The sequence below is a fragment of the Dryobates pubescens genome, chromosome 11 (assembly GCF_014839835.1).
Source record: "Dryobates pubescens isolate bDryPub1 chromosome 11, bDryPub1.pri, whole genome shotgun sequence".
NCBI classification, from domain to species: domain Eukaryota; kingdom Metazoa; phylum Chordata; class Aves; order Piciformes; family Picidae; genus Dryobates; species Dryobates pubescens.
The window spans coordinates 28862892-28889636 of NC_071622.1; the positions used below are offsets into that span (position 1 = coordinate 28862892).

The 26745-nt window shown below is 47.8% G+C and overlaps 1 protein-coding gene across 1 annotated transcript in view; it reads right to left on the bottom strand.

The window, feature by feature from the left end:
- Positions 1-16080: 16080 nt before the first annotated feature.
- PGM1 (phosphoglucomutase 1) overlaps positions 16081-26745 on the bottom strand; it is a 29871-nt gene continuing 19206 nt past the window's right edge. Inside the window, exons 4-11 of the mRNA XM_054165402.1 lie at positions 25818-25943; positions 24658-24848; positions 23861-24015; positions 22873-22988; positions 19519-19654; positions 19093-19276; positions 17937-18071; positions 16081-16823 (exon numbers count right to left, since the gene is read on the bottom strand). Coding sequence (XP_054021377.1) covers positions 16734-16823; positions 17937-18071; positions 19093-19276; positions 19519-19654; positions 22873-22988; positions 23861-24015; positions 24658-24848; positions 25818-25943 — 1133 coding nt within the window. The 3' untranslated portion in view covers positions 16081-16733. The remainder of the gene's footprint in view (positions 16824-17936; positions 18072-19092; positions 19277-19518; positions 19655-22872; positions 22989-23860; positions 24016-24657; positions 24849-25817; positions 25944-26745) is intronic.

The window sequence follows — 26745 nt, forward strand, 5'->3', positions numbered from 1 at the left end:
GGATAGGATTTCTGCAGCACCAGCCCAGACTTGCCTGCCCTGACCCTCTGAGGTGACATTTCAAGTTACGTCTACACTGACCTAACAGCAAGCTGCCTGCAGTACAAAAATCTCTTTTGTCTCCTGGTACGTTCACCCGGGCAATTCCAGTCAGCCAGCTGGGCCTGAGGAAAATGAACCCTCTGATGAGAGCAAAGAGCAGTGTTCCTCCAGAACAGCCAGCTGGGTCACTCTGCACAGCAGCTGTGGTGTTGGATCCAGCAAAGGCAAGTAGGACCCTGGTTGAGGGGTGGGGTAGGAGCAGTTGAACCACTACTTTTGGCAGCAACCTGGTGTTGGACTTGTTTAGCTGTAAGACAAAAGTGTTTCCTGAATCTGTTTGTTGTGCAATGAAGTAGGATATCCATGAGGTCCAGAAACCTCTCAACTGGGCTCAGGGATAACCCATGGCAAGTGCTTAATGGTGCAAAAGAATCCATGGCAGACAAGGAAAACTCAGTACAGATTCACCAAGTCTTCAGTTGGCTTGGACATGTTAGATATGTAGATTCATAGAATGGTTTGGGTTGGAAGGGACCTTAAGAACCGTCTAATTCCAATCTCTCTAGTGTTGGCAGGGATACCTTCCACTAGGCCAGGTTGCTCAAGGCCTCATCCAACCTTGCCTTGAACATCTCCAAGGAGCGGGTATCTGCAGCTTCCTTGGGCAACCTGTTCCAGTGTCCCACCACCCTCACTGTAAAGAATTTCTTCCTAATAAAGTATGAAAAGATAAATCATTTCTAATTAAAACCCAAACCACTTATTTTTAGCAGCAGCTCTACCAAAGTGCCTGCAATTAGCAAATATAAATCACTTCCTGGCTTGAGGACTCTTCAGCAGAGCACAGAAAGGAAAGTTAAAACAGACGTTTGGGGAGTCCACAGGGTACATCTGCTCTCAATCTGCAGTGTTTCAAAATCAATACAGATATTCTCCCTGCCTTTCCTTCAGGCTCCAGCCTCTCATAGCACAGTGGAAGAACTAAAATGGAAGGGGGGGAACAAAGGAACTGGAGTGGACACAGCCCTGAAAACCCTAAAATGGGTTAGGGATTAGTGATGGGAGTAGAATTAGGGGGTTAAGGGTTATGGTTAGAATTAGAGGATTAGGGTATGCATTAGGGTTAGAGATAGGTTAGGGTTAGAGAGTAGGGTTAGGGGTAGGGTGAGGGTTAGAGTTAACATCACGGTGAGGATTAGGATTTGGGTAAGTGTAGGATTAGGGTGAGGGATAGTGTTAGGGTTAGGGTTAAGGCTGGGGTTTAGGATTAGGGAAAAATCCCTGCATTAGTCCCTTTTCAATTAAAGGCAAACTCACCCATGAGACTGTTTTTGCCCAAGGACTTGTGTTTACCTGTTGGATAATGAAGGACGATGGAGAAGTTTGTTGTGTGCAGCAAGGTGATCTCACTTTGGGTGAGAATAGACAGTAAATGATGTATGTTGTAGGCTGTTAATTGCTGGTCAGCATGATGTAGATGGTATAGAATAAGGGGTGGAGAATGTATTGGTTGAAGCTGACTGGCCCCTCTAGGAGGGATGATGGATGGGGGATTGGAGGACAGGACTACACCACCCCACAGTGGCACAGAGCAACAGAGCAAGCTGGGTCTTACATTCTACACCATGCTCATGCCATGCTCACTGTATGACAGGAAAGGTGTTGGCCAGGTTTTATGCGACTTGTAACACATACTATAGTTTGTAAAGTTTCCTGTTCCAGGGTTTTCATGTTTCTTTCCCAGTTTCCAGGCTGGGGTTCATCACTTTTGTTCTGGCTTCATTTTGCACACAGTGTTTCATCTTGGATGTACACCGGTACCTTTTCTCCAGGTTTTTTGTCAGTTATCCCTTTGTGTAATCTGATATTCTGCAACAGAGTAGTAAATTGTCCTTATCTCGACTGAGATTTCAGCTTTCCCGGCTCCTTTCCTCCTTGCCCACCCAGAGGGGAGGGGTGGGGGAAGGAGAAAACCCCTCTGTTGCAACTGGACTGCTGGGACTCAGTTGCCTGCTGAGTTAAAACCGGGACACGCAGTAAGATCTTGTTCCATCTTGGATCTGGGAGTACTTTGAAAACTGGCAGAACACTGTGGAAAAGATAAAAGGAGAAGCCTTGAAATAGACCACAATTCTTTCCCTTTCATATGTGCATTACACTGGAATTTTATATATATAGCAGAAGGACTCTGTTCTTTATATCCTGGAATTACATACCTCTACAACATGTAATGTTACCCTGCTGGGAAAATGAGGGTGATAGCCTGGGACAGAGACACCAGCAACTGCTTCATAGCATATGCAAATATTGGCACGCTCATTGTGCATCATTTGTGCTGTTGTTATTTCTTTCTTTATGGAACCGTGTGTTGGCACTGCAGCATTTCACTGCGTTCGATATTCATTGTGCTGGGCACTTCCAAAGCGCTGATGTAACAAGCAGGCATGGTGCGGAGCAGGAGAGTCAACAGGGAAAGTGTGTAGCAGCAATGCTTGCAAACAGCCAGGCAGGGTGAATATTTACATTACAGATGCTGAGCTTTGTAGTTCTCCTTCAGGAGGAAAGAGTTGCAGTCTTTTAATCTGACTTTCTCACTAGCCCCAGAAGTGAGTCTTGAAAGGAAAGCAGTGGACCAACAGCTTAGTTCAGGCACAACCAGGTTGTCATTTTGCAAAGTACCTCAGGTAATTTAAGGTGAAACTCCTCGTTAACTTCAAAGGGGCCACGCATCCTCTTCCACGGTCTGTTTGCTTTTTCAAAAAGGAATCAGTTGAAATCCAGTTCTCAAAACAATCATAGACTTGTTTTGGTTAGAAAAGACCTTTATGATCATTGGGTCCAACCTAACTCAGGCAAGTCTGGTGCTAAACCATGTCCCTCAGCACCACATCTGCATCTTTTAAACACCTCTAGGGACGTGGATTCAACCACCTCCCTGGGGAGCCTGTTGCAGTGTTTGAGAGCCCTTTCAGTCAAGAAGTTTCTTCTGATGTCCAACCTCAACCTCCTCTGGGGCAGCTTGAGGCCATTTCCTCTTGTCCTATCACTTGTTACTAGGAAGAAGACAATAACCCCTACCTGGTTCCAGCCTCCTTGCAGGGAATTGTAGAGAGCCAGAAGGCCTCCCTTCAGCCTCCTTTTCTCTAGGCTGAATAACCACAGTTCCCTCAGCTCCTCACCAGACTTGTTCCCAAGACTCTTCACCACCTTCATTACCCTTCTCTGGATCCACTCCAGCCCCTCATTGTACTTCTTGTGGTGAAGACCCAAAACTGAACCTAGTATTCAAGGTGTGGCCTAACCAGTGCTGAGTACAGTGGGACAATCCCTTCCCTGCTCCTGCTGACCACGCTATTCCAGATCCAGGTCAGGATGGTGTTGGCCTTCTTGGCCACCTGGACACAGACGGGCTCACATTCATCCAGCTGTTGACCAAGACCCCCTACTGGGCAGCTTTCCAGCCACTTTTCCCCAAGCCTGCAGCTTTAATGGGATTGTTGTGACCCAAGTGCAGGACCTGGCATTTGGCCTTGTTGAATCTCATCCCATTGGCCTTGGTCCATATAGCCAGCCTGGCCAGGTCCCTCCGTAGAGCCTCCCTACCCTCAAGCAGATAAACACTCCCTCGCATCTTAGTTAATCTTAGTTAATCTGATTCAGAGAGGAGGTTATTAAGGCAATAGTTTGGAAAACTCAACTGATATCACACTCAACTGCCTTAATCCATGACTTCACACCATTTGCAGGTAGTCTCAGCCCAACTTGTCATAAGCAGTCCTGCTGGGAAGGGGTGTGGCAATCATCAGCACGAACGAGGGAGATTTCAGCACCTTCCTGAACAATATCATCTTTGTTGCCAGGCATGTAAAGCAGTAAAACACTTCAGTCCTTAGAGGAGAGAGAATGTCACCATTTCTGCAGGAGAAAAATGGATTCCAGAGTTCATAGTCTGACACGTTAATAAGAAGGGCTGGACTTTTGCCTTTACAATTTATTTACTCGTAAGCCTACACGGGGATTTTGTCAGGGATTTGGCATCTTAAACAGGTTTTTATTCCAACAACATTTCAGCTCACCTTTAAGACTTTCAATTAAGACAAACTGAGCTGGAGATCCATCAGTGGGATTTGCATGGAAGTTGGCAGGGGGTTGGCAGAGCCATGACAGCAGGGTTTGAGGGATCAGGTTTACAGACTTGTACTACCTGACATCTCCTATTTTCTCCTCCCTGTGCATGTAAAACTTTTATTGATATCAGCGTGAGTTTAGCACACCACTAAAGTGGAGACTATGCCCGTAGGACACAAGATGATGTAAGGTACCCCATTTAGTTACAACAGTTTGGCTGCACTAAATCTTGATGTTGAATGTTTGGTTTCGTTCCCCCCATAAACCTGGTCTGCAGGATTTATATACTTGGCTCCTCTTATTCTGACTCTGGTGGCTAAACTTGCACTGGGCTTTAAGTGAATGCAATTCCACCCGCACCAGCAGCAAACCTGCAGCACAGTAGGTACTGCTGCTTGTACAAACACAGGGCCTCATCTGGCAAGATGCTGAGTGGACAAGCTTGGTTGGGTCTCTGTGAGATCCGAGAGTGCTCAGCACCTCCAGGGAGAAATTCCAGACCCTGCAGCAACTGAATCTCCACCCAGCATGTCTGCGGTCACTTTCTATAGCCCTTTGTCCCATCCAGAGCACACAATGCCGTTGCTTATCTTCTTTTTCATTACAGACACCAGACCTAAAGTTTTTTTTTCCCCTGGCATTTATAAAAGCACACCTCTATCTGCAACAAAGAATTATGTAAATTGTGAGGCTGATGGAGAGGGGTTTTTTACTTCTACATCTCTATGAAATTTAGCTTTCAGTCACTTGGGTGTGGGGCTTTAAAATAATGCAGTATTTCAGTGATGGCTTCAGTGGGGGTTTTTTAATTCCTTCACTCTATTTAGAAGTTGCTGTCTTGTTTTGTTTCTAATCAAGCTCAATTCCAGTGAAAATGCCTCTGATCTGATAAAGGAGATGAAGTCACTGCCTAGGCTTACAATTTTCTTTCCATAAGGTTTGGAAGTTTTGTTCCCTGCAGTGTTTTAGAGCCCAGGAGTATTTGTCTGTTTTGTAAAAGGAAAGTTCTATGGAGCAACATTTGGTCACTGTTGTCTGAATTTCATTACTCCCTTCTCCAGACTAGCAGAGGGGAAAAGTGCAAGTTAGCTGGGTCACAGTCTGAAATGTGAGAGCAGTCAACTTTTTCTGAAGTTTATGGGAATGAAAGGAAATTTAATACTGCTCAAAAGAGAGATTTAAAGTTGCATCATGTGAAAACAATTGGAGAAGTTGAATCCTGAGGTCTTGGGTTATTTGGTACCTTGCATGACCATTTGTCAGTCTGCAAAAGATGAAGTTGGCTTTGCCTGTGTTAACAGTCAGCCTCTGTTTTGGGGTGGTACTGCAATGCCAAAGGAACAAACACAAGTTATATTGCTTTTGCAGACCACTACTAGTTTTATTCTTCTTTATCCTTTCAGCTCATGACTGGGCTTCCAGTGCAGATCGCCCACCGATCTCAGCAACACGTGCTGACAAGCCTTTCATGTCAAAGGGCCTGCAGAGCTTGACAGCTTCTTAGGCTTTTAAAATGCTGAATACATCTCCATAATTTAACCTTTACCTCTCAGGCTGCCTCAGGACTCGAGCATTTCATTGTGTGGGGAGTGAAAGCCACGGGACCCTGGGATGTAACCAAATCCTTCATATTTTGTGATGATTCTAGCATATCCTTTACGCTAAAGGATGTCGACTGAAACATTCTTTACATTTATATCAAGTAAGTGAAACTGAAAATCTACAGAGCTTTAAATGCTTAAAAATTAGAGATCTTTTCCAGTGTTCATCACAAATTCTGTCAAATAACCCTTAATGAAATCTCTTACTAGTAACAAAATTCTCTTAAAAGGTAGCCTACGCCTCCCTGCATCACCCCCGTCTCCTGCCACTGATACATCCTCCCTGGCTTTGACACCTACATCAGCATCTTCCATGTATGACCATCACTCAAGGTCTCTCTACAGAGATTTTAAGTATGGCTAATCATTAATGGGGAAAAAAAATGGAGTCAAAATAAAGACAACTTGTTTTTAACGGGCATTTCATATGCTTTCAAGTGTTGTCCTGAGGGAGGTGAGTCCCTCAACAAGACTCACTTCTAAGATCTTTGAGGTTTGCCTTGGTACCAGGTTTTGCTGATCCATGTGGAAGTGCTGGAGCTCAGAGAATAGTACCATGTACACAGCACAAACATCCTTGCTTCTGCTTTTGGGTTGAATATTCCCATTTATCCAGTGATGCTGGAGTGGCCTCGTGCATCCATACTGGGGGCTTCGCCATGTTCTGGGCTGGAGCCCTGCATGCTCAGGTTTGTGCACAGGATCATGGCTGGGTAACTGGACAAGACCAGCTCAGGTTTGTTATGACTGATGGGCCTCTTTCCCTTTGTTTCTCTGTGTGATTCATTTCTAAGTTACTCATACCCACTCTGAAAATGGGGCTTCTGTCCTTACTTTTCCAATCAGAGCTTCATGGCTTCAGCATTCCTCACAGCAGACAATCACTGCAGTTCTGTAAAGTGCAGCAGTGAGGCAGCCCTGGGTGTTGTTCCTGCCACAAACACTGCACTTGCTGTGGAAGATCTTCTTTGCTTTAATATATCATAGGCTCACAAAATTACTTGGGTTGAAAGGGACCTTAAAGATCATCTACTTCCAACCCCCCTACTAAAGCAGGTTGCTCAAGGCCCTATCCAGCCTGGCTTAGAACACTTTGAGGGTTAGACTCCACAACTTCTCTAGGCAACCCATTCCAGTGCCATACTACAACATCTTGGAGTAGGAAAACCTTGCACAGCTCAGGCTATGTGGCCAACAATCCCAGGTGCCCAGCTACCCTCAGCCAGCCCAGGAGCCATCACAGCCAAGGTGAACCAGACAGGAATCACTGCCTTGCTTTTCTCCCATGGGGACGTTACCAAAATTGCCCTATCTGCCTTTTTTCACACTCACCTGATCACACAGGAACTCCTCAGGCATCCACACAGGGAAGTTTAGTCAGTGATGAAAGGACAGAGCAGAGGACGGTGTGCAGATGTTGATGTTAAATATTAATCTTGGAGTCTTGTGTTCCCACACAGTACTACAGAGGAGAAAGAAAATCTAGAGGGGGGAAAAGTACAACATATGGAGAAGATGGCAGGTTGGAAAACTCTGAAGGCGATTGAAGAAGATCAAGATCTGGAAACCAAGGAGAAAAAAGACAAGAGACTCCAAAAGTTAAGATGAAAGAAAGATCTAGTGTGAAAGCACTGAGGTACAAAACCATTATCCATAGTTTTGGAGGAATTGTTGCCTAGTGAGGACTTGAGGACTCTGCAGCACTTCCCAATTTCTGTCAACCTCCCAGCAGCTGTTTAGCACTGCCCCACTTGGTAATGGCAGAAAAATTCAGTAGTCTGTTGTTTGCATGTGAGCTGAAATGTATTCTGTACCTTCTTTCCAAAGCATAGCAAGCCTAACCCACATGCAGGGGGCATTCAGCTGCTCAGTGGGTTTGCAAGGCCTCTGTCTAAACTTGAAAATTGCTTTCTGTAAGACACTTACAAGAACCAGTTCAAAGCAGAACACACAACAGCTACTTAAAAATTGACTTAGAGTCCCTCTATGATAGAGCTCACCAGTATACCCTGGGCATGGGAAACCACTAATGTCTGGTTTAGCTTTTGCTGCTGTTTAATTAGCATGGATCTGTTCCATGCATGAAGAGAAGCCTCTGGGGAGACCTTAAAGCAAGTCTTCCAGTATTTGAAGGGGGATACAGGAGAGCTTGAGAGGGACAAAGGAATAGAGTGACAGGATGAAGGATGATGGCTTCAAACTGCAAGAAGATGGATTAGACATTAGGTGGAAGTTCTTCCCCATGAGGGTGGTGAGGCACTGGAACAGGTTGCTGGGAGAAGCTGTGGAGGTTCCAAGCCAGGAAGTGTTCAAAGCCAGGTTGGCTGGGCAACCTGGTCTAGTAGGTGTCCCTGTAAATGGCAGGGGGGTGAATGATCTTTAAAGAGCCCTTCCAACCCAGCCCATTGTATGATTCTATGATTCCATCTCTTTTTGTGTGTGTGAAAGCAGAAAAATGTGTTACACTGCTGCTGCTGCCATAAATGTTACAGGGAGGAAATGTCTGAAATGTTGCCAGAAGCTCTGTTGTCCCACCTACTACTGCCAGGGAGAGGCTAATTAACAGCCCTCTACTTGTAGCACATCTTTGCTTGCAGTTTTGCTTTGCAATGAAGTGACATAGAAATGGCTTCAACTTACATTAAACATTTTGCTTAAGATAAAATGTACAAAAATGAGGGAGTTTGTCCTGCCAGTACAGAAGCAGAAAGGTGAACTTCTTTAAAATGCCTCCCTGATTTTTCCTAAATCAAAACAATCTGCTGAAGCTAACAGACATCTGCAGCATCACAAACCATGGTCTGGCTTCACCAGGACACACTTATGGAAGAGAGCAGCCCCACCTCATAGGATTGTGAAATTATTTTAGTTGGAAGAAACCATTGAGATCATTGAGTCCAAACATTAACCCAGCACTGCCAGGTCACCACTAAACCATGTCCCTCAGCAACACAGCTACACAGCTTTGAAATCCCTCTAGGGATGGGGACTCCACCACTGCCCTGGGCAGCCTGTTCTAGGCCTTGACAACCCTTTTCAGGAAGAAATTGTTACTCATGCCTAACCTAAACCTCCTCTGGTCCAACTTAAGGCCATTTTCCTTGTCCTTTAGGTTGTTTTTTGAGAGAAGATATCAACCCCGACCTGGCTACAACCTTCTTTCAGGGAGTTGTACAGAGCCAGAAGGTCTCAGGCACCCACCAGCTCCTGGCCCTCCCTCAGTCCTGCACCTGGCCACACAACACAGCCCAGCACCGTGGCTCTGCAGGGTCAGCTGCCTGGCTTTGTAGGTTGGTGTCTTCATGCACTCACCACAGAGATTTTAGTAACACAGACTCAGCCTGGAGAAGACCACGAGGGGATTTTCTCTACGCTCAGCAAGAGCTAAAGGGTGGGGAGCAAGAGGATGGGGCAGACTCTTCTCAGTGGTGCCCACAAATAGGACAAGGGGCAGTGGGCACAAAGTGGAACCCAGGAGGTTCCACCTGAACAGGAGGAGAAAATTCTTTGGTGTGAGGCTGCTGGAGCCCTGGAGCAGGCTGCCCAGAGAGGTTGTGGAGTCTCCTTCTCTGGAGAGATTCCACACCCATCTGACCATTGTGATCCTGGGCAAGATGCTGTGGGTGCCCCTGCTTTAGCAGGGGGGTTGGACTGGATGATCTCCAGAGGTCCCTTCCAACTCACCACCATGCTGGGTTCTGTGAAACTCCAATTTACCTGTTTAACACTTACTGCTTCACTTCTTCAGCCTGAGCTGCATAGAACTTAGGTGCTTTCATGTTGCTCTGTAAAAGGCTTCACTCTGAAAGATTTAGGCATCTGGAAGTAGACATATTTAAATATCTCTCTATATTTTCTTTGTTATCCAAGGAGTCACACTCTTAAACAGTTTGGATTTCTTACGAAGGGAGAAACACCTCAGAACTGTTGCTGAGCCAAACAAAACCCCAGCATTGTTTAAAAATCACACCCTTTCATTTTGTGCCATGGACTGCAAGAGCTGAGCATCTGATTTCTGCCCTCATAAAATTTCATCTTTGAGGCTGTCTATAATTACAGAACATTTGAATGCTTTTATCTTTGGGCTACCCTGGGACAGGATAGAGTCGCTGTCTCTATCTCCTGTTTCACACAGTTTTGCACAGTCAGAAGGAAGATACAAAAAAAGCTTTCTCCTTCCCCTGTCTCTGGATGAGTGTGTAGGGTTAGCAGAGCCAAACCCAGACTGCAGCAATACACTCAGTCCAGGGAGGGAGCAGGAAAATGCTTCTGGAATCATTTTGGTTGGAAGAGACCTTTAAGATCATCAAGTCCAACCATTAACTCAGCACTGCCAGGGCACCACTACATTATATCCCTCAGCAGCACATCTACGGAGCTTTTCAATCCCTCCAGGGCTGCCTACACCACTGCCGTGGCAGCCTGTTCCAGGGCTTAACAACCCTTCTGGGGAAGAAAGTTCCCCTAACAATCAACCTAACCTCACAGACATTGAAACAAGCCTTAAACTCATCCTGTCTGTCTCCTGGTAAGGGCCCTTGTAGGGAGGTGACCCCAAAGGAGAATGCAAAGCCCCACATGCTGCTCCACCTCATCAGTGCTTCCTCATGGGAGGGATCCTCTGGCCAGGGCAGGTCTTCACCTTCTGCTGCCTTGATACCAAATGGCTGGATCAGGAACCCTCCTGCAAGTGAGTCCTCTCTGCACTGCTCAGAGGCAAAGGCTGCTACACATTTCCATAGCAGCTTTAACCCGTGTTCATCAGACTCATTCTGCAGCACTGGATCCTGCTCCACCTTGCTCCTGGCTCCTACTGGCAGTCCAAGCCTAGCCCTGCCAGGAACCACTGCCTAAGTCATCCCTCATGGAAGTGCTGGAGCTGATCATTTCTGAAGGTGTCCTGGCCTCCCCACAGGAAGCTAATGGCATTGCAAAGGGACACCCAGGGCTGGTAATTCTGTGCCAGAAACAACACAAGCACTCTGCTTGCCAGCTTCCTAAACTCCTCTGCTTCCCTCCAACTCCCCCCTCTCCCAGGAGCACTGGATAAACACAGAGTCAAATGATTCAAAGCTCCACACACCCACCTCTGTCACACAGGGACTTTCTTTGCTCATTTATCCCCTCTACAACTTACCTTTTTATTTTCACCTCCCTTTCTGGGAGGGACACTCCTGAGGTCGAAACGATGGCAAATGAAATGTGCTGTGGGCAGGTTTTCTTGGGCAGCCTTTGCCTCGCTGTAGGTTCACTGATGAGGTGCACAGCATTGCTGATTGCCCAGGAGCTGGTAGGATGCTGGAAGAAGCTACTAGTGCCTAGCCCTTGTGTGCAGAGGGTTGTTGTGCTGGGTTTTGTTTACCTGCATGATGCAAATCATAACCTGTGCCATCAGAAATGGGAGCAAAGATGTTTAGTAGTGACTTTAGATGCTCTAGGAGTCCATCCCAATGGCTGAAGCTTTGGATCCTCTCACACAAGCCTGGATGAATTTCAGATCAGGACTGTTGCTCCTCACTAGGATTCCTCTTCCTAATTAAAACTTAATTTGCTCCCTGTAATCAATCTCTATGTGAGTGTATCTGAGCAGTCAGCCACAGAGGAAAACGTGAGCTTACAGAATTGAAGTGCAGGTGGCATGCTGTGAACAGCAGGTTCTGGCACATAAAGCCATATCCCATAACAGGGAACTGGGCACTTACCTCTGTTAATCCTGGCTTGGAACCACAGCCTGTGAAAACAAAGGCAGTAAACCCAAACCCAGCACTGCTCTGAAGCTTTCATTCCTTCAGCCTCTGCACAGATCACCCCACTACTGCCCATGCAACTCCAGCGCTGCTGCTGATCTGGTCTCATTCTTGCCATGTTTCCCTGATCCTGCTCCTTCACCCACACTCCTGGACCCAGCCTGGCCTACTCCTCACTGGACCCAGTTCATTGTTTCTGGGATCCAGAGGCAGGAGTGCAAGAAGGGATGAGAAACTCTTCTGATGGTAGAAGTGCACAAGAACACTGGGACATGCTGGTGGTCCCACATGCCTTGGCAGCATGTGAAAACACTAGGGAAAAAAAAAAAGAGAACTGGTTTATTTGATTTGCTAATTGGTTTATTTCATTTGCAGCCACTTCCCCTGCCTGACCCTGGGCACAGCTGTCAGTGCTGAGATGGAAACACTCCGAATGAAACGTGTTCTTCACACCAAACCTGAGGGAACAGATTTTCTTCAATGGCAACTTGCAATTTTGCCCCAAACTCTGCGTGCTGAAGATGTGGGGATTAGACTTTGGGTTTATCACATGGAAACACCCCACAAAGCCCAGCACCGAGTAGTATTTTCCCCAATTGTTTTAGCCAGTCCCAAAGCCAGCTTTGCTTTGCCAGGCTGGGTTTCAGCTTTGTGCCAAGAGTCACGCTCAGCAGACCACTTAGGGACCAGCTTTGGTGGTGTCTGTACTCACTAAGGACTTGAAAGACACAGCGGTTAGGAACTGTGAGTGAATGCTCAGATGATAGATCAAATCACACCACAGTGAGGTGTAGCAATGCCCTGGGCCCATCAGAAACTGCCCTGAGACTCTTTACCAGTGCTGCCATCTAGAGAGGAACAATCCATCCTCCATAGGTGGAAGAAGATCCCCCAGAAGGATTTAAGAGGATTTCAGCCTCTAGCACAAGGCTTCAGCCTTTGGTGCACACACTCACTCACACCAGCTTGTAAAACCATCACCCCACATGCAGGGAGTCACCCCAGCTGCTGCTGCTGACTAACGTGTCTTCTGGCAATGGCACCTCTGCCAGGCCCACCAGAGTGGGACCAGGAATCACCGAGGGGCAGCTGGGTGGCCAGGCTGATTTCCGCTGCGTGCACAGCCGCACTTGTTTTGTGGCTGAGCTCTTGTGATGTACTTTCATTTCAGCACAGGGGAAACTGCAAGGAGAAATCAGAGCCTGCATTACGTAAACTTGGGGTAAAGATTAAAACACGTTTGGCTGCTGAGACATCTGGATCTCATTGGCGTCCTCTGGGACAGCAGCCTATAGCTCCAGCCTGAGGAGAGGCGAAAAAGAGCAGGAGTCATTTTTCATGCAAATCTCCATCTGTGCAGAGGGGCTGAGTCTTGGTGAACCTCCATGGCCACAGCTCTGGCAAAGGTGGCCTAAGAAGTGCTGCAGGGCTGAGTGTGTTCCCCTCTTGCTGCACAGTTGCTGACTTGGAAGGGATCTGCTGTAATGCAGCCCAAGGGCAAAAGCGAATTTCCTGAGAAAATGATGACTAACTGACCCTGGACACGTAGAACGAAGCCTCCTGAAGGAGCTGTGCCAGTTATAGGATCATAGAATCACAGAACTGTTTCAGCTGGAAAAGACTTCTAAGATCAAGTCCAACCACCAACCCAACACCACCATGGCCATTAATCCATATCCCACAGTGCTATGTCCACACATTTCTTGAACACCTCTAGGGATGGTGACCTCCCTGGGCAACCTGTTCCAATGCCTGACCACTCTTCCTGTGGTTATCCTCGGCCCCCAGCCACTTCTACTTCCTGTGCTGTATATCCAACTCAGAGACTTGCTGGCATGCAGGCAGCTGCCCAGAGCTACATCCTGCTCAGTGTCCTGGTGGGTGAATCCACCCAGGCTTCCCTAAGAGCTATCTTTTGCCTGTAGCCATCTCCTTCTCCATTGGAAGGCTCCAAATCCCTTGAGCTGAATGAGCAAGGGCTGCACTGGCACAAATTATTGGTTATGGGGGAACTGCTTAAGCTCTACTGTACCACACTTGGGAAAGAATAGCTGGAGGAACTGTAGCTGAGATGAACCTGTGACATTGCAGGAATCATAGAATCACAGGCTGTTCTGCATTGGAAGGGGCCTTAAAGATCATCTACTTCCAACCCGCTGCCACGTGCGGGGACACCTTCCACTAGACCAGGTTGTTCAAAGGCCCTTTCCAACCTGGCCTTGAACACTTGCAGGCTTCCAGCCTCCACAACTTCTCTGGGCAACCTGTTCCAGTTCCTCACCACCTCAGGAAGCTGTGCATCTCCTTCTGTGGATGCTGAATTAAGGCAGGAGCCCCAGCAGAGGAGAGCTGCAAGCTGCTGTCAAGCTGTTAGCAGTGGGCATGAGAGCAGGTCTTGATACAGAGCCTGACTGGAAAATGCTCAGGGTTCCATTAGAAGAAATTCATTGCTGACCTGCTTTAAAAAGAGGCCAACCATAAACTGTGGGGTCACTTGTTCATGCAACGCTTCAAAGGCAAATTAGAGCAGCCAAATTGCTTTTCCCCCCACTAATCCCAGCCTTGTGGTTTACTGCTTTGCAGCCAGCAGCAAGCAAAGCCCCTGAGCCCTGACCTTGTGGAGGGAAGTGCCAAGCTCATCAGTGTGGCACCAAACCTGTGGCTCTCCCAAGCTTGGGCACAGCCTTCCCCAGAGTCAGCTGCTGCCATGGCACTAGGTGATGGTGCTGCACAGCCCCCAAACTTGCAGAATGCAGCCCGTGGGTCCTGCTTCACACCTGCCTGTGGGCAGCAGTGGCTCCTACCATGGCTTTCAGCCTTCATTAATGTCTCTTTCCTTCCCTTTACCCCAAGACTGAGCTAGATTCACAGATTCATAGAACGGTTTGGGTTCACTGGGATCATGTAGTTGCAACCTCCACATGATGGGCAGGGACACCTCTCACTAGCCCAGGTTGCTCAAGGCCTCATCCACCTCCTCCCTGGGCAACCTGTTCCAGGGTCTCACCATCCTCACTGTAAAGAATGTTTTCCTAATTTCCAGTCTAAATCCCCCCTTTCAGCTTCAGTCTATTCCCCCTCATGCTCTCACTATAAGCCCTTGTAAAAAGCCACTCCCTACATTTCTTGTAGCACTCTTCAGGTACTGAAAGGCTACTCTAAGGTCTTCCCAGAGCCTTCTCCAGTCCAGGCTGAACAACCCCAACTCTTGCAGCCTGTCCCCATAGGGGAGGTGCTGCAGCCCTCTGGGCATCTTCATTTCATTAAGGAGCTCTTAGGGTGCTAACCCAATTTACCAAACGTATGGCTTGTGACTCTTGGTTTTTATGACCAAATCAGCTGCAGCTCTGTGGCCAAGTGCAAATTCTTTTGTCTCTCAATGTATTTTATAATCACCACTTTACCTTGTTGTCAAGTTTGCTACTCACTGACTGAGAGCTCAAATGTTTCCATGCCATGTGTGACCCTACAGAAGGAGCTGTCAAGTAGATTTAGGCTTGGTCTTTCAAGAGCTCAGAAGGAGATTCCTCAGATTAATTTGGAAGCTTCCTTGCTGACTGCATTTGCCCTTTCCAGGCCATGTGGCTCACACTTCCAGAAGTTGCAGGAGGCTTAGTGCTAACGCTGCCTGACACCAGTATGGGAGCCCTTCATGTCAGCCCCAGATGCTCCAGATGTGCGCCACTGGAACACTTCCAGACCTCCTTTGAGCATCAGGGAAGGAAGAGTGAGCTGGTTGCATGCTGCAGAGCAGCAGCAAAGAGGGTGAATTTTATCTTCTCCATGAAAAGCAGGTCTGCAGAGAAGGACCTGGTGGGCAAAAGGTCTACCATAAACCAGCAATGCACCCTTGTCACCAAGAAGGCCAGAGGTCCTCTGGGATGGATTAGGGAGAAGGTGCCCAGCAGGCTGAGAGAGGCCAAGTCAGGAGCAAGAATGTGGCTCAGCTCCAAGGGTATAGTTTCCAGAAAAACAGACAGGAAGGTGCAGCTGTAGGCCTTACCATTGACCAGCTACAACCATGCCCCAAGTAACCCTCTTTTCTGTGCCCTTGGATATGACCATGGAATGACAAACTGGTTTGAGTTGGAATGGACATTTAAAGGTCATCCAGTCCAACCCCCCTGAAGTCAGCAGGGACATCTGCAACTAGAGCACGTTGCCCAGAACCCCAAACAACCTGACCTGGAACGGTTCCAGGGATGGGACATCTGCCACCTGTCTGGGCAATCTGGGCCAGGCTCTCACCACTTTCAGTGTAAAAAATTTCATCCTTCTCTCCAGTCTGAATCTCCTTCTAGTTCACCCCTTGTCCTATCACAACAGGCTCTGCTCAAAAGTCTGTCCCCAGCTATCTTATTGGCCCCTTTAAGCATTAAAAAGCCACCAGAAGGTCTCCCTGGAGCCTTCTCCAGGCTGAAAAACTCCAACTCTCAACCAGGCCTCTCAGCAGAGGTCTTCCACCCCTTGGACCTCTTCTGTGGCCACTTCTGCACATTAACACTTGCACATCTAGGTGGATCTTACCATCCACATACAACCAATCAAGAGCTCCCCAAAAAAATCCTTCCTTCTCCAGAAGGGAGCTTCATGTGATGTATGAAAATACAAGAGCATGAACAGCAATTGTAGCCCAGATTACTTTAATGTCCTGCAATCTTGTTATTGCTCATCTCTGTGTGGGTTTGTTGTGGGGTTTTTTTCTTATACAGAAGGCAGCTGGGGGTCAATTTACAATGTTTAGTTTTGAAAGTGAAGTGACAAATCCTCAGCCCTGAGGCAGAGCTACTGTTCACTCAGACCTCACCTTTCAAGGGCTGTGTATTAACAATGATCAAGTATTTGTGCTGCTTTGCCAGGAAACTTCCCAAGTTAGAAAAAGAGCCTCTGAATTACTGAAGAGCTGAGTCTCTTTGTTATTTCCAGAGCCTTTTGTTTAAGAAGAAAACCCAGCAGGTAGCTGAACCAAGAGGCTGTGCTGAGGAGCACCCTACAAGGCTCACCACCAGCGCTGGGTGACGCAGCCAAGCAGCACAGCCATGTGCACGCCGTGTTGAGAGAGGCTGGGTTTATTCCCTATCCTCAGAAGTTCAAGTGCTTTTAAATACAGAAATTAAATTACTATTGTTCTTCCAGTGAGAGATGTGACAGGAACAGGGCAGGGAGACTGATTTCCTTCACTCAGGAGCACTCCAGCACCTGGCTGACCAAGCCTTTATGTTATGACGGTGGGACCGGTGCGGCCGGTTCTCTCGTGGAGCTGGGAGAGTTTCAGTGCAATGGAAATGAGCGGTGCCAGCATGACCTGCAGAAAGGAAAGAGATGGCTCAGAGCTACCAGGCAAGCACAGCCACGTCCACCCTTCCCTCACCAGAGTCTGCTGTCATTCCTGGGCACCCACAGCTCAGTGCTGCTGACGGAGGAACTGCTCCAGCAGGAGGCACAGTGAAGCAACGGATGCCATGTTAGACCAGTAACACAGCTCCAATCCCAGCTGCACCATGGTCACAGGACACTGAAATCCCTGCTTTAGTTCATGAGATTTTTTTTCCAGTCTCTTTGTCAATAATGGCACAGGAAGTTATGCACAAAGACTTCTGAGGTTGTTTGCTGGGGACTATAAAATGATTCTTTTCCTCCTGTGCCTACAAGAGAAGTCAACAGCATTTTTAACTGATGCTGTAAAAAACAGCTAGGATTACTACAGGACAGGTCAGTGATACCTGAAGACAGCCACATCCTTTTACTCCTTTTTTATTTTTGTTTAAAGAGTTGTTTCCCAATTGGGTGTAGGAGTGAGTTCATTTATCCTTAGTGAGGCAACATTTCAACCTGAATCATAGAATGGTTTTGATTGGAAAACGCCTTTAACATCATTGAGTCCAACTATTTCCTAACTCCACCAAGTCTGGTGCTAAGCCATGTCCCTCAGCACCACACCTCTGCCTCTTTTAAACACCTCCAGGGATGTGGATTCAACCATCTCCCTGAAGAGCCTGTTCCAGTCTTTTAGAGCCCTTTCAGGGAAGAAGTTTCTTCTAATGCCCAACTTAAACTTTCCCCGGTGCAACTTGAGGCTATTTCCTCTTGTCCTATCACTTGTTACTAGGGAGAAGATGAAGCCAGGACTGAATCCGTGTCCTCTCACACCTGAATCCAGCCACGGATGTCCCACAAGCAAACAGGAAAACTCATGTGCGAGTGCACTTGTTCCACACTGATTATTTCACTGATAATTTGATCTGTCTTCATTGATAATTTGATCTGTTTATACTGGGATTAAAGACACCAAAGCCCTTGCTCCCAGGGTCCCTGGAGCACCTCCACAAAGCTCTGAACACAGCAGTGCTAAGCAAAGTTTTAAGTGTTTCAGGCAGGCTGAGAGGCAGTGGTGCCACAAAGGAGATGTGACACTTACCTGTGGGTCTTGATGTATCTTCTGAGCATCCTTCTCATAGCTGTCGATGTAGAGCCGCACGGTAGCCCCAGCACTGCCGGTACCGCTCAGTCTGAAGATGATGCGGGAGCCATCCGAGAAGATGAGCCGTAGGCCCTGGTAAGAGAGAAGGGATAAGAGCCTCTCAGCTCTGTTCCTCTTGGGGTCTTAAGGTACTCCCCACGAGATCCAGCATGACACAATCGCCAAGCTCCAACTCTTCAGAGAGCTACCTCAATATCTTGTCCCCCCATCTCCCCCCATCTTCTCCCCTACCATCCCTCCTAAACCACCCTGGAGAACCTGCCAGAGTTCCTGGACACGAAGCACATTGCTGCTGTAAGGTACTTCACCCCAGTGCTTGCTTGGAAACAAGAGCCAGGGACTGACTCTGTCCGACACGGAATTACCAGCCCACTGATTTTCCACCCAAACAGGACATTAGGACAATGCTTGGTCACCCCACAGGCAAGCCAGTGATTCCTGCAGGACTTCTCCATTATTCTTTCACAATTCCTGGGCTTTCTCATCCTGTTGTTAAAGCCATCCATCCACAGGACATTTTTATTTCAGTAATCTCTGGTGACAGGTTGCTCATCTCACATGGATTTAATACCCCCATGACTTCTGGAGCCTGGAACTCAGTCTCCTGGCACAGCCACTCTGCCCTGCTGCCTGCCCTCCTGGGGACAAGCACATGAGTGCCATCACCTTAGGGCACCTAGGAAGGACTCACCTACAGCAGCCTGGGGTCTGGCAATAGAGACAAGACACTACCTGAACGGGAAGGGCTGTGCCTCATGCTCCACTTTTGACCCTTTCTTCAGCACAACCCACATCTCGGCTGCTGATTGCCCAAATGATTCCCTTACCTCAACCCCATTTCTCCTTCCCCTTTAGGGTGGCTGTAGGGAAGCTCTGCTGCCCATCCAGCTCTCCAAGGCAGCAAGGCAGAAATTTCCCTTCATGAAGGGTAAGATCCCACCAACAAACATAGGGCAGAAATGTTTTTTCCAAGGGACAAACACAACGGTTGACTTTAAAGCAGGTGGAAATCCAACGGGCAAAGATTAAGCCCAAAATATAGAGCCCAACACCCCTCTGAGGTCATGTTTGGCCCAGGCAAGGCTCTGCCCACCTGGTTTCTGGAGACACTTCCATCCACAGGATCATTGTACTCAAAATTATCAGCTTTCTCCACCGTGTAGACTTTGTCACCACCTGATAGCTGCTTCCCCACAAAGGAGCGGTCAAACATCAAGGTCTCCAGATCCTTCATCATTTTGTTCGCTGCGTCTGCATCCACCTCTTCGTAGTCATACCTACAAGCAGTCACCACAAAACCCAGATTAGGAATGAGTGGCAATGTTTTGTGATTTCAGCTCTGTGGTCTGCTCCATAAATGTTCTTAATTCCCTTCCTGGAGGAGAGGACAGGAGAAGAAAGGAGATTTGTGAGCAGCAATACAGCCAGAATCCAACACAAACCTATGGGATGTGCTGGGCCCTGGAGGGTGGAACACAGGGCAGAGGTAAGCATGAGGTGTCAGGAGAGCTTTCCCCACCTGGTGAAGAAGTTTCTGCCATATTTCTGCCAGTGATCCTTCATGATGTCCTCCACGCTTTGCTTGCGGGTGGCTAGGATGGACAGCCAAGCCAGGACAGCCCACAGCCCGTCCTTCTCACGGATGTGGTCGGAGCCTACAGGGAGCAGAAACACATTTCCCACCTCCTTTCACGCAAGAGTCTGTGCTAGGGCCCTACCTTGTCTTCTCCATCCAACTGGCAGCCATACAAACTCACAAATGGAAGGCATTTGGTGAGCCCCATCCCTGCTGTAAACTGTTCAAGATATCATCTGCTTTTAGCTGGAGCCCAAATAAAACATTCAGCCCCTTTTCTCACACACACACACACACACACACACACACACACACACACTCATTGTTCACAGATCCTTAACTCTGTTCCCAAGGAAGTCAAGGGGGAATGCACAGTAAAAAAGGTCATCATCCAAAAAAGAATAAAAGGCCAAAGCAACAGAACAGCTCAGGAAGGACTAACATCAACCTCTTCAAGCAGCTGTCACATACTGTCAGCCAAACCAGACTGCTCTCATCAGCACAGATCCTGGCAGAGCACCAAGAAAAATGTCAGCTCTGGCTCTCAAACCAGACCCAACAGCCCTGAAATGATGCTGCAATAGAGAGAGGAGCAGCTTGGTGAACAGCAAACAGCTCAAGGAGGGACTTGTGTGTGCCTGCTCTCAGTGCCACACAGACTGTGAAAGAGCCTGGTTTGGCTAGGAGATGTTCCCCCAAAGCAAGCATTGCATGGAGAGCAGGACACCCTGGCAGCCCAACCTTGTCCTAGAACACACTGGAGAGGGGCTGACAGTGACCAGGCATGGACTGCACAGGACCCAAGGCCCTCAGGAAACCTGAGAGGGTGCTGCAGCTTAGACAGCACCCCCAACACCTAAATTAAACAAGGGATCAGGTGGCAGCCCAGAATACATCCAGCCCACACTCCATGCTTTTGGCTTGTGAGTTCAGCACCATGCACCAATGCACAGCTCCTGAGTTTTATCTTCTGAGCTCTGGACAACCTCCAAATAGGTATTAATGAAATCCCAGGGAGCCAGGGAATGCCTGCTAATGGAGAGAGCACTCCAGAGCTGCCATTTTCCCCTCTCGAGAACTGCCAGAGTGGGCAATCACCTGGGGAAAAGGGCTGGGGGCTGGAGCAGGGGTTACCAGGCTCCTTGCACAAATCCCACCATTGTGGGCGCAGCGGTAAATTCTCCTTGGGGTCCTTTACGGTGGGGAGAGCTGCAGGGAGGTGACGGAGAGGAATGCTAAATAAACACAAGTCCCCTGTGATGTATCAACTTATGGCTGGAATGAAACAGCCAAGAAAGCAAGCAGGAATTCTGTCATGTCGCATTACTCTAATTGCTCCTGGACTCCAGTCCCACCGGGTCACAGTTTGTTTCAATTTTTACTGGGGTCTACTTGGCTGCTCCTTCACCTCTCTCCCCGTCACCACTCACATTCTGTCCAGCTCCAAACAGCTCCTCATTAACTTGCTATCAACCAACCTCCCTCACCCCTTATTCATTCCTTGAAGTGCATTTACCAGAGGGACAAACCCTTTTTGCTGTACAGGGAGAGTCCAACATTCCTGGGCCCTTTCTTAATCTGTCCCCCTCCCCCCAAACTGCTTCAGTCCCAGGCCTCTCAGATGTGATGCTGCATGGCCAAACTCTCCAACCCCTCTCACAGCCCCTGCTGCAAACAGAATCAGTCACTTTTATTTGTAATGTAGTCACCTACTGGGGGATGGAAAGGAACTATGAGCTCATTGCTCATACAATAAAAGATGGAAACCATTTTAGAGCTGCTCATTAGAGTCCATCTTCCATCAGCAGCCCCGTGAATCACTTGCTGTTTTCTGTTTGTATTTATTTCCTGAAATGCCCTCTCATTAGCCAAAGTCCACAACATCTACTTAATGCATGCTGAAATCACTTGGGGCAAAACTCCAATAGCTTTCTTCACTCACCATTTGCTTCAAGATTTCTTTACAGAGATGCCATGCTGCCCTTTTCCTTCAAACCTGAGGTCAAATCCCATGTATCAGAGTAGCAGCTGACTGAGAAAATATTGACACTGAAGACTGCTTCTGCCCCACAGCCCCTCTGCTGTCACCAGAGCGTGTCAATGTGATGCCATTTCATCGGAATTATCATAGAATTCCAGGTTGTAAGTGACCTCCAGGTTCATCTAGTCCAACCTTTATGTGCCTGCTCCTGCCAGTTGGCATTCTCTCAGCTACAGGAGATCTGGGATCATCCTTTCACACCACTGTACCCCTCAGTGCCACAAAGCACTTAATTTTAGGTGCTTGGGGATTTAAGGCTGTCTGGGCTCTGCGAGGAACCCACACACAGGCTAAAATGTTCTTCTGAAATATGGGGTGGTGGAATGAAAGCATGCAGGGTCTGAGCCTGGAGTCATCCAGCCTAAATTCCCTCAAGAGCCTGTGCCTTGTGTGTCCTTCCAGCAATCCCCAGTCTCCAGAGAACAGGGAAAACAAGACATCAGGAAGAATTCAGACCAGATAAAACTCATAGACTAATTGTGTATGAATTAGGTGCATGCAGAGAAGGTCCTGTCTCCACAGTCAGGACAATAAAACCATGGTGGTAGATGCCATGGAAGATGTCAGAAGCTGCTAAGGCCTCCTGGGAGCAGTGAGTGTTTTGGGCACGCCACTCTAATGTGGAGCAAACTCTGCTCACTTGAACTCCCCTGCACAAATAACAGTTTTGTGTCACGTGCACCCCCCTAGTAAATTCCTTGTGATGTTCACTTTGTTTCTTAGTAACCTAATAACTCGCTCAGACTGTTCAAAGGCAAGTGTTAATTTAAACTTTATAAATCATACCTTGTTTTTAGAACAGGAAAATGAGGGCCCTATTAAAGCTCAGAGATTTAATAGTGACCTGAAACCTTCCCTAATAAAACTGCATGCTCCAAACCATATTTCTTTCCAGAAATGAAAACATTTAGAAGGTTTTCCTGGCCACCAAGAGTTGAAAAATACATTTAACACTGCACTTAATCCCCACAGATTCAATGACCGGGCTAGTAAAGAGGCCCTTAGACTTCCTGCCTATCTACAGATGCCTTCCTAAATAACTGAGAGGAGAACTAGCTCTTGCCTGACAAAGCTTTTAGCATTGTGTTTGTTCCCACCAGTGATTCTTACAAGCTTTTACTAAGTTTTATGATTTTAGAAGCATTAACTACTTCACATGAAAGACAAATTCCAAGCTGCCCAGCACTATGAAGGAATAATAGGAAGGAAGAAGAGAAACAATCCCACCCCTGGTGAACTCAGGAACAGTGACTTACCAGTACCAAAGCTTTCCTCCCCACACAGAGACAGCTTGTTTGCATCCATCAAGTTTCCAAAGAACTTCCATCCAGTTGGAGTTTCATACAAAGCAATCTTAGTAGCATGGGCCACCCTTCAAAGGTAAGGTCAAGTCACATCTCAGACGGACTCTCAGCACTCCCATGTGAAATACTGCAGCACAAGCTGTGGTTGCTACCAAGCACTGATTTTGGGCCAACACTGAAGGCAGGTCTTGCCACTCTTTAGGTTAGCACAGGAATCTGCTTTAACCTAGGTTTAATGTCTGGGGAATGAGTGGGATGCACAACTAAAGAGCAGATATAAACACACAGCTCTTCTAGAGACACCAAATGAGTGACAGAAACTCTTCATGAACCCATCTCCCTTCCCAATGGGGAAAAGAAAGGCAACAAGGGAGAGAGGCTTAACAGAGAGGGACTGTCATTCATTTAGTGCCCAGACCAGCTCTACCCCTTGACAATCTCACAGGTTCGCAGACTGCATCGGGTTGGAAGGAACCCTCAAAGGTCATCTTGTCCAACCCCCCTGCAGTCAGCAGAGACATCTTCAACTAGATCAGGCTGCCCAGGGCCACATCAAGTCTGATCTAGAATGTCTCCAGGGATGGAGCCTCAACCACCACATCTGGGCAACCTGTTTCAGTATTTTACCACTCTCATTGTGAAAAACTTTATTCTGGTGTCTAAGCATTATCTCAAAGCATTAAACAAAGAATCACTACCAAATTAACAAAAAAGGGGTGGGGAGGATCATCTGTTTGGGTTTCTCTGTAGAGAAGAGCCAAAAGCAGAGCCCAGCTCAGGCCCCAAAGAGGATTTAATTCATTAAACTCCCCTGGCAGCCAGCCCACAGCAGCCCTGGCACTGCTTCCTGCACGCACTGACACCCCAGCGCAGACACCACAAAGGGCCCCAGTGCAGACAACTCCCCCCTCCAGCAGGAGGTACAGGGGTTGGGTGGTACCTGTCAAGAGCCCCGCTGGTGGGCATGCTGCGGGCAAAGCCGCGGACTCCAGTCTGCTGGAAGTAGGGGATGCTGAAGATGTTGGCAGCGATGACAGCGACGGAGTCGGAGGGGTTGACAAAGAAGCCGTGCTTCCCCAGGATCATGTTGCGGTCCTGTCGGGGAAGAGAGGGCAACGCTCAGCCCTGCTTAGTGCGGAAAGGCTGCAGCAGCGGAGGCTGTGCTGCTTGGCAGGCACAGCCCATAAACCCGCAGCTCAGAGAGGCTTTTGATTGAAATAAATCCTTGTGAGACAGCTAACCAGCAGCACCTGCACAGTATTTCACCTTCCTGCTGATTTTTCACAGCTTTTAAAGCTACTTAAACACACTTTGGACTTCATTACTAACACGGCAGCCAGCTATTGCCATGGTGGCGAGCTACAGCAAGTGGGTCGCTTCTATTTGCAATTACAGAAGGGAGAGAGGGAGAAGAAAGACCTTCACCTTCCTCCTCCTCAGCTCAAAAGCCCCTGAGCAGTCAAAGAATCACAGAATTGCAGAATTGTTTTGGTTGGAGGAGATCTTTAAGATCATGTAGTCCAGCCATTAACCCAACACTGCCAGGTCTTCATCAAACCCTCAGCACATCTCCACGGCTTTTCAATCCCTCCAGGGATGGGGACTCCACCACTGCCCTGGGCAGCCTGTTCCTGGGCTTGACAACCCTTTTGGGGAAGAAATTGTTCCTCATATCCAACCTAAACCTGGTGCAACCCGAGGCTGTTTCCTTTTAACAAAACAGAGCAGCCCATTTACCCCATCTCCATCAAAGGCAGCTCCAAAGTCATACTCTCCCGTCTTCATGGTCTGGACCAGGTCAGCAGCATATGTTAAGTTGGGGTCAGGATGGTGGCCACCAAAGTCCTCTAGCGGGGTGCAGTTCACAGCTGAATTTGCTGGGGCTCCGAGCTCCTCACACAGGATCTTTTTCACATAAGGGCCCACAACTATCGCAGCAAAACAAGGAGAGGACACAGGTCAGCCTCTGCCCTCAGGCAGCTCTGCGGGAGCCACAGAACCACCCAAGCCTCCAGTCTGCTCATTTGGGGTCAGTTTTCATGGTTTATTGTGCTAAAGCCCAAGCACTCACATCAAAAGCCCCAAGCAGCACATAGGTGTGCTTCAGTCTGATCCACCCAGGCACACAAGCTCTTGCCAAAGCGAGCTCTTCAGCTGAGAGGCTGTCTCACTAAACAAGACCATTCATGGCTTTGGGTGAGGAGGAGCCTGTGCCAGGGACTCAGCCTCTGAGCCAAGATCCCACTGTGAAGGGCTTAAGCACTGTGGTGGGAGTATGAGGGCCCCATCTAACAGAACAAGCTGCGTGTGTGATTCATAGCCCACCAGCAGTACCGCAGGAGGTACTGCTCCTCCAACACTAATGATGGAGACAACAAAAAATAAGTGAGCATAGGAAGGGGAGTGGTGTGGTGACAGGAGAAACACGGTGCTAAGAAAGCTGGGGTGCTCCTGACAGTGTCTACTGAAAGAGACTCACAAGCTTGGCGTGGATGTTAAATTATATAAAACAGTCTAAAGGTCCCATTTTTGTATCAAATATCCTTGGCCAGACTTTGCCTAATTGCTGTGACCTCAATGGGACAATGACTGATGTAAAGTCTGCAAGGGCAGTTCAGATCACACCATCAGCACTAACCTCTGCCTCTCAGGTGTGGATTGTGGAGAGCACACTCCCCCCAAACCCCAAATATTTCCCCAAGTCCAAATATTCAACAAAAAAATGTAAAGCCACAAAAAGTTTGCCTGCAAAAATGAAAAAGCAATTATTTTACAAACCAGGAAATAAAAGTCCAAGTGATGCATATGAACACCCTAAAACCTTTCTCTGAAGCTGGTGCCAAAGCCCTGGGGACACTTGGCCCAGCACAGTGCCTCAAACCCGAGTCCACCCATACCTCCATGCATAGCATCTATGCGAATCTTCAGGTGGTTCTTCCCTGAAAGCAGTTCCTTTAAGGCATTGAAGTCAAAGATGTTCCTCAGCATATTTGCATAAGCTTCTACTGAGTCCACAATCTCCACTGGAGAAAAAGAATCAACAGAGAACAACTCTCAGAGTCTGAAATCATTGCAGAAATGTTGCTGTTCATGGCAGAGTGATGACAACCCTTAGTGCAAAGGGCCAGGGCTTGGCATAAACCCTTTAAACACCCCAAAGAAACATTACACAATGGCCCTATATCATAGAGTCATAGAATTGTTTCAGTTGGAAAAGCCCTCCAAGATCACCGAGTCCAACCTTCAACCCAAGATCACCATGGCCGTTAAACCATGTCCCAAAGTGTCACATGTTTCTTGAACACCTTCAGGGATGGTGACTTCATGAACTCCCTTTCCATCTGAAGAATTTAATTAAAGGCAGTCATTGCTAATGGGGCTAGAAACCAGATGGACCAATAAAATTCTTAGGGCAAACACTGTTCCCTGTTGCAGCTTCTTTTGAGACGGTTCAGACCCACTCTGTTTACCTGGAGGGTGAGACTAAGGAAAAGGGGGAAGAAAAAGTAGATAGAAGTAAAAAGCAGGGCAAATTTCCACCAAAGTCAACACAAACTGTGCCTCTAAGAGCCCGAAAAAATTACCCCTCATGACTACAAGCAACACAAAGACAGAGCCATGAAGAGCTCACTAACATGATCTAGTTGGAGATGTCGCTGCTCACTACAGGGAGGTTGGACAAGATGACCTTCGAGGGTCGCTTCCAACCTGAGGTGTTCTATGATCAAAACAGAAATGGGGACTAAGAAAAACACCAACTTTTACCATCTTTTAATGTATACATTTTTTAATTCCAAGCTCAGGGCGCCAGGAGATGGTAAAAAC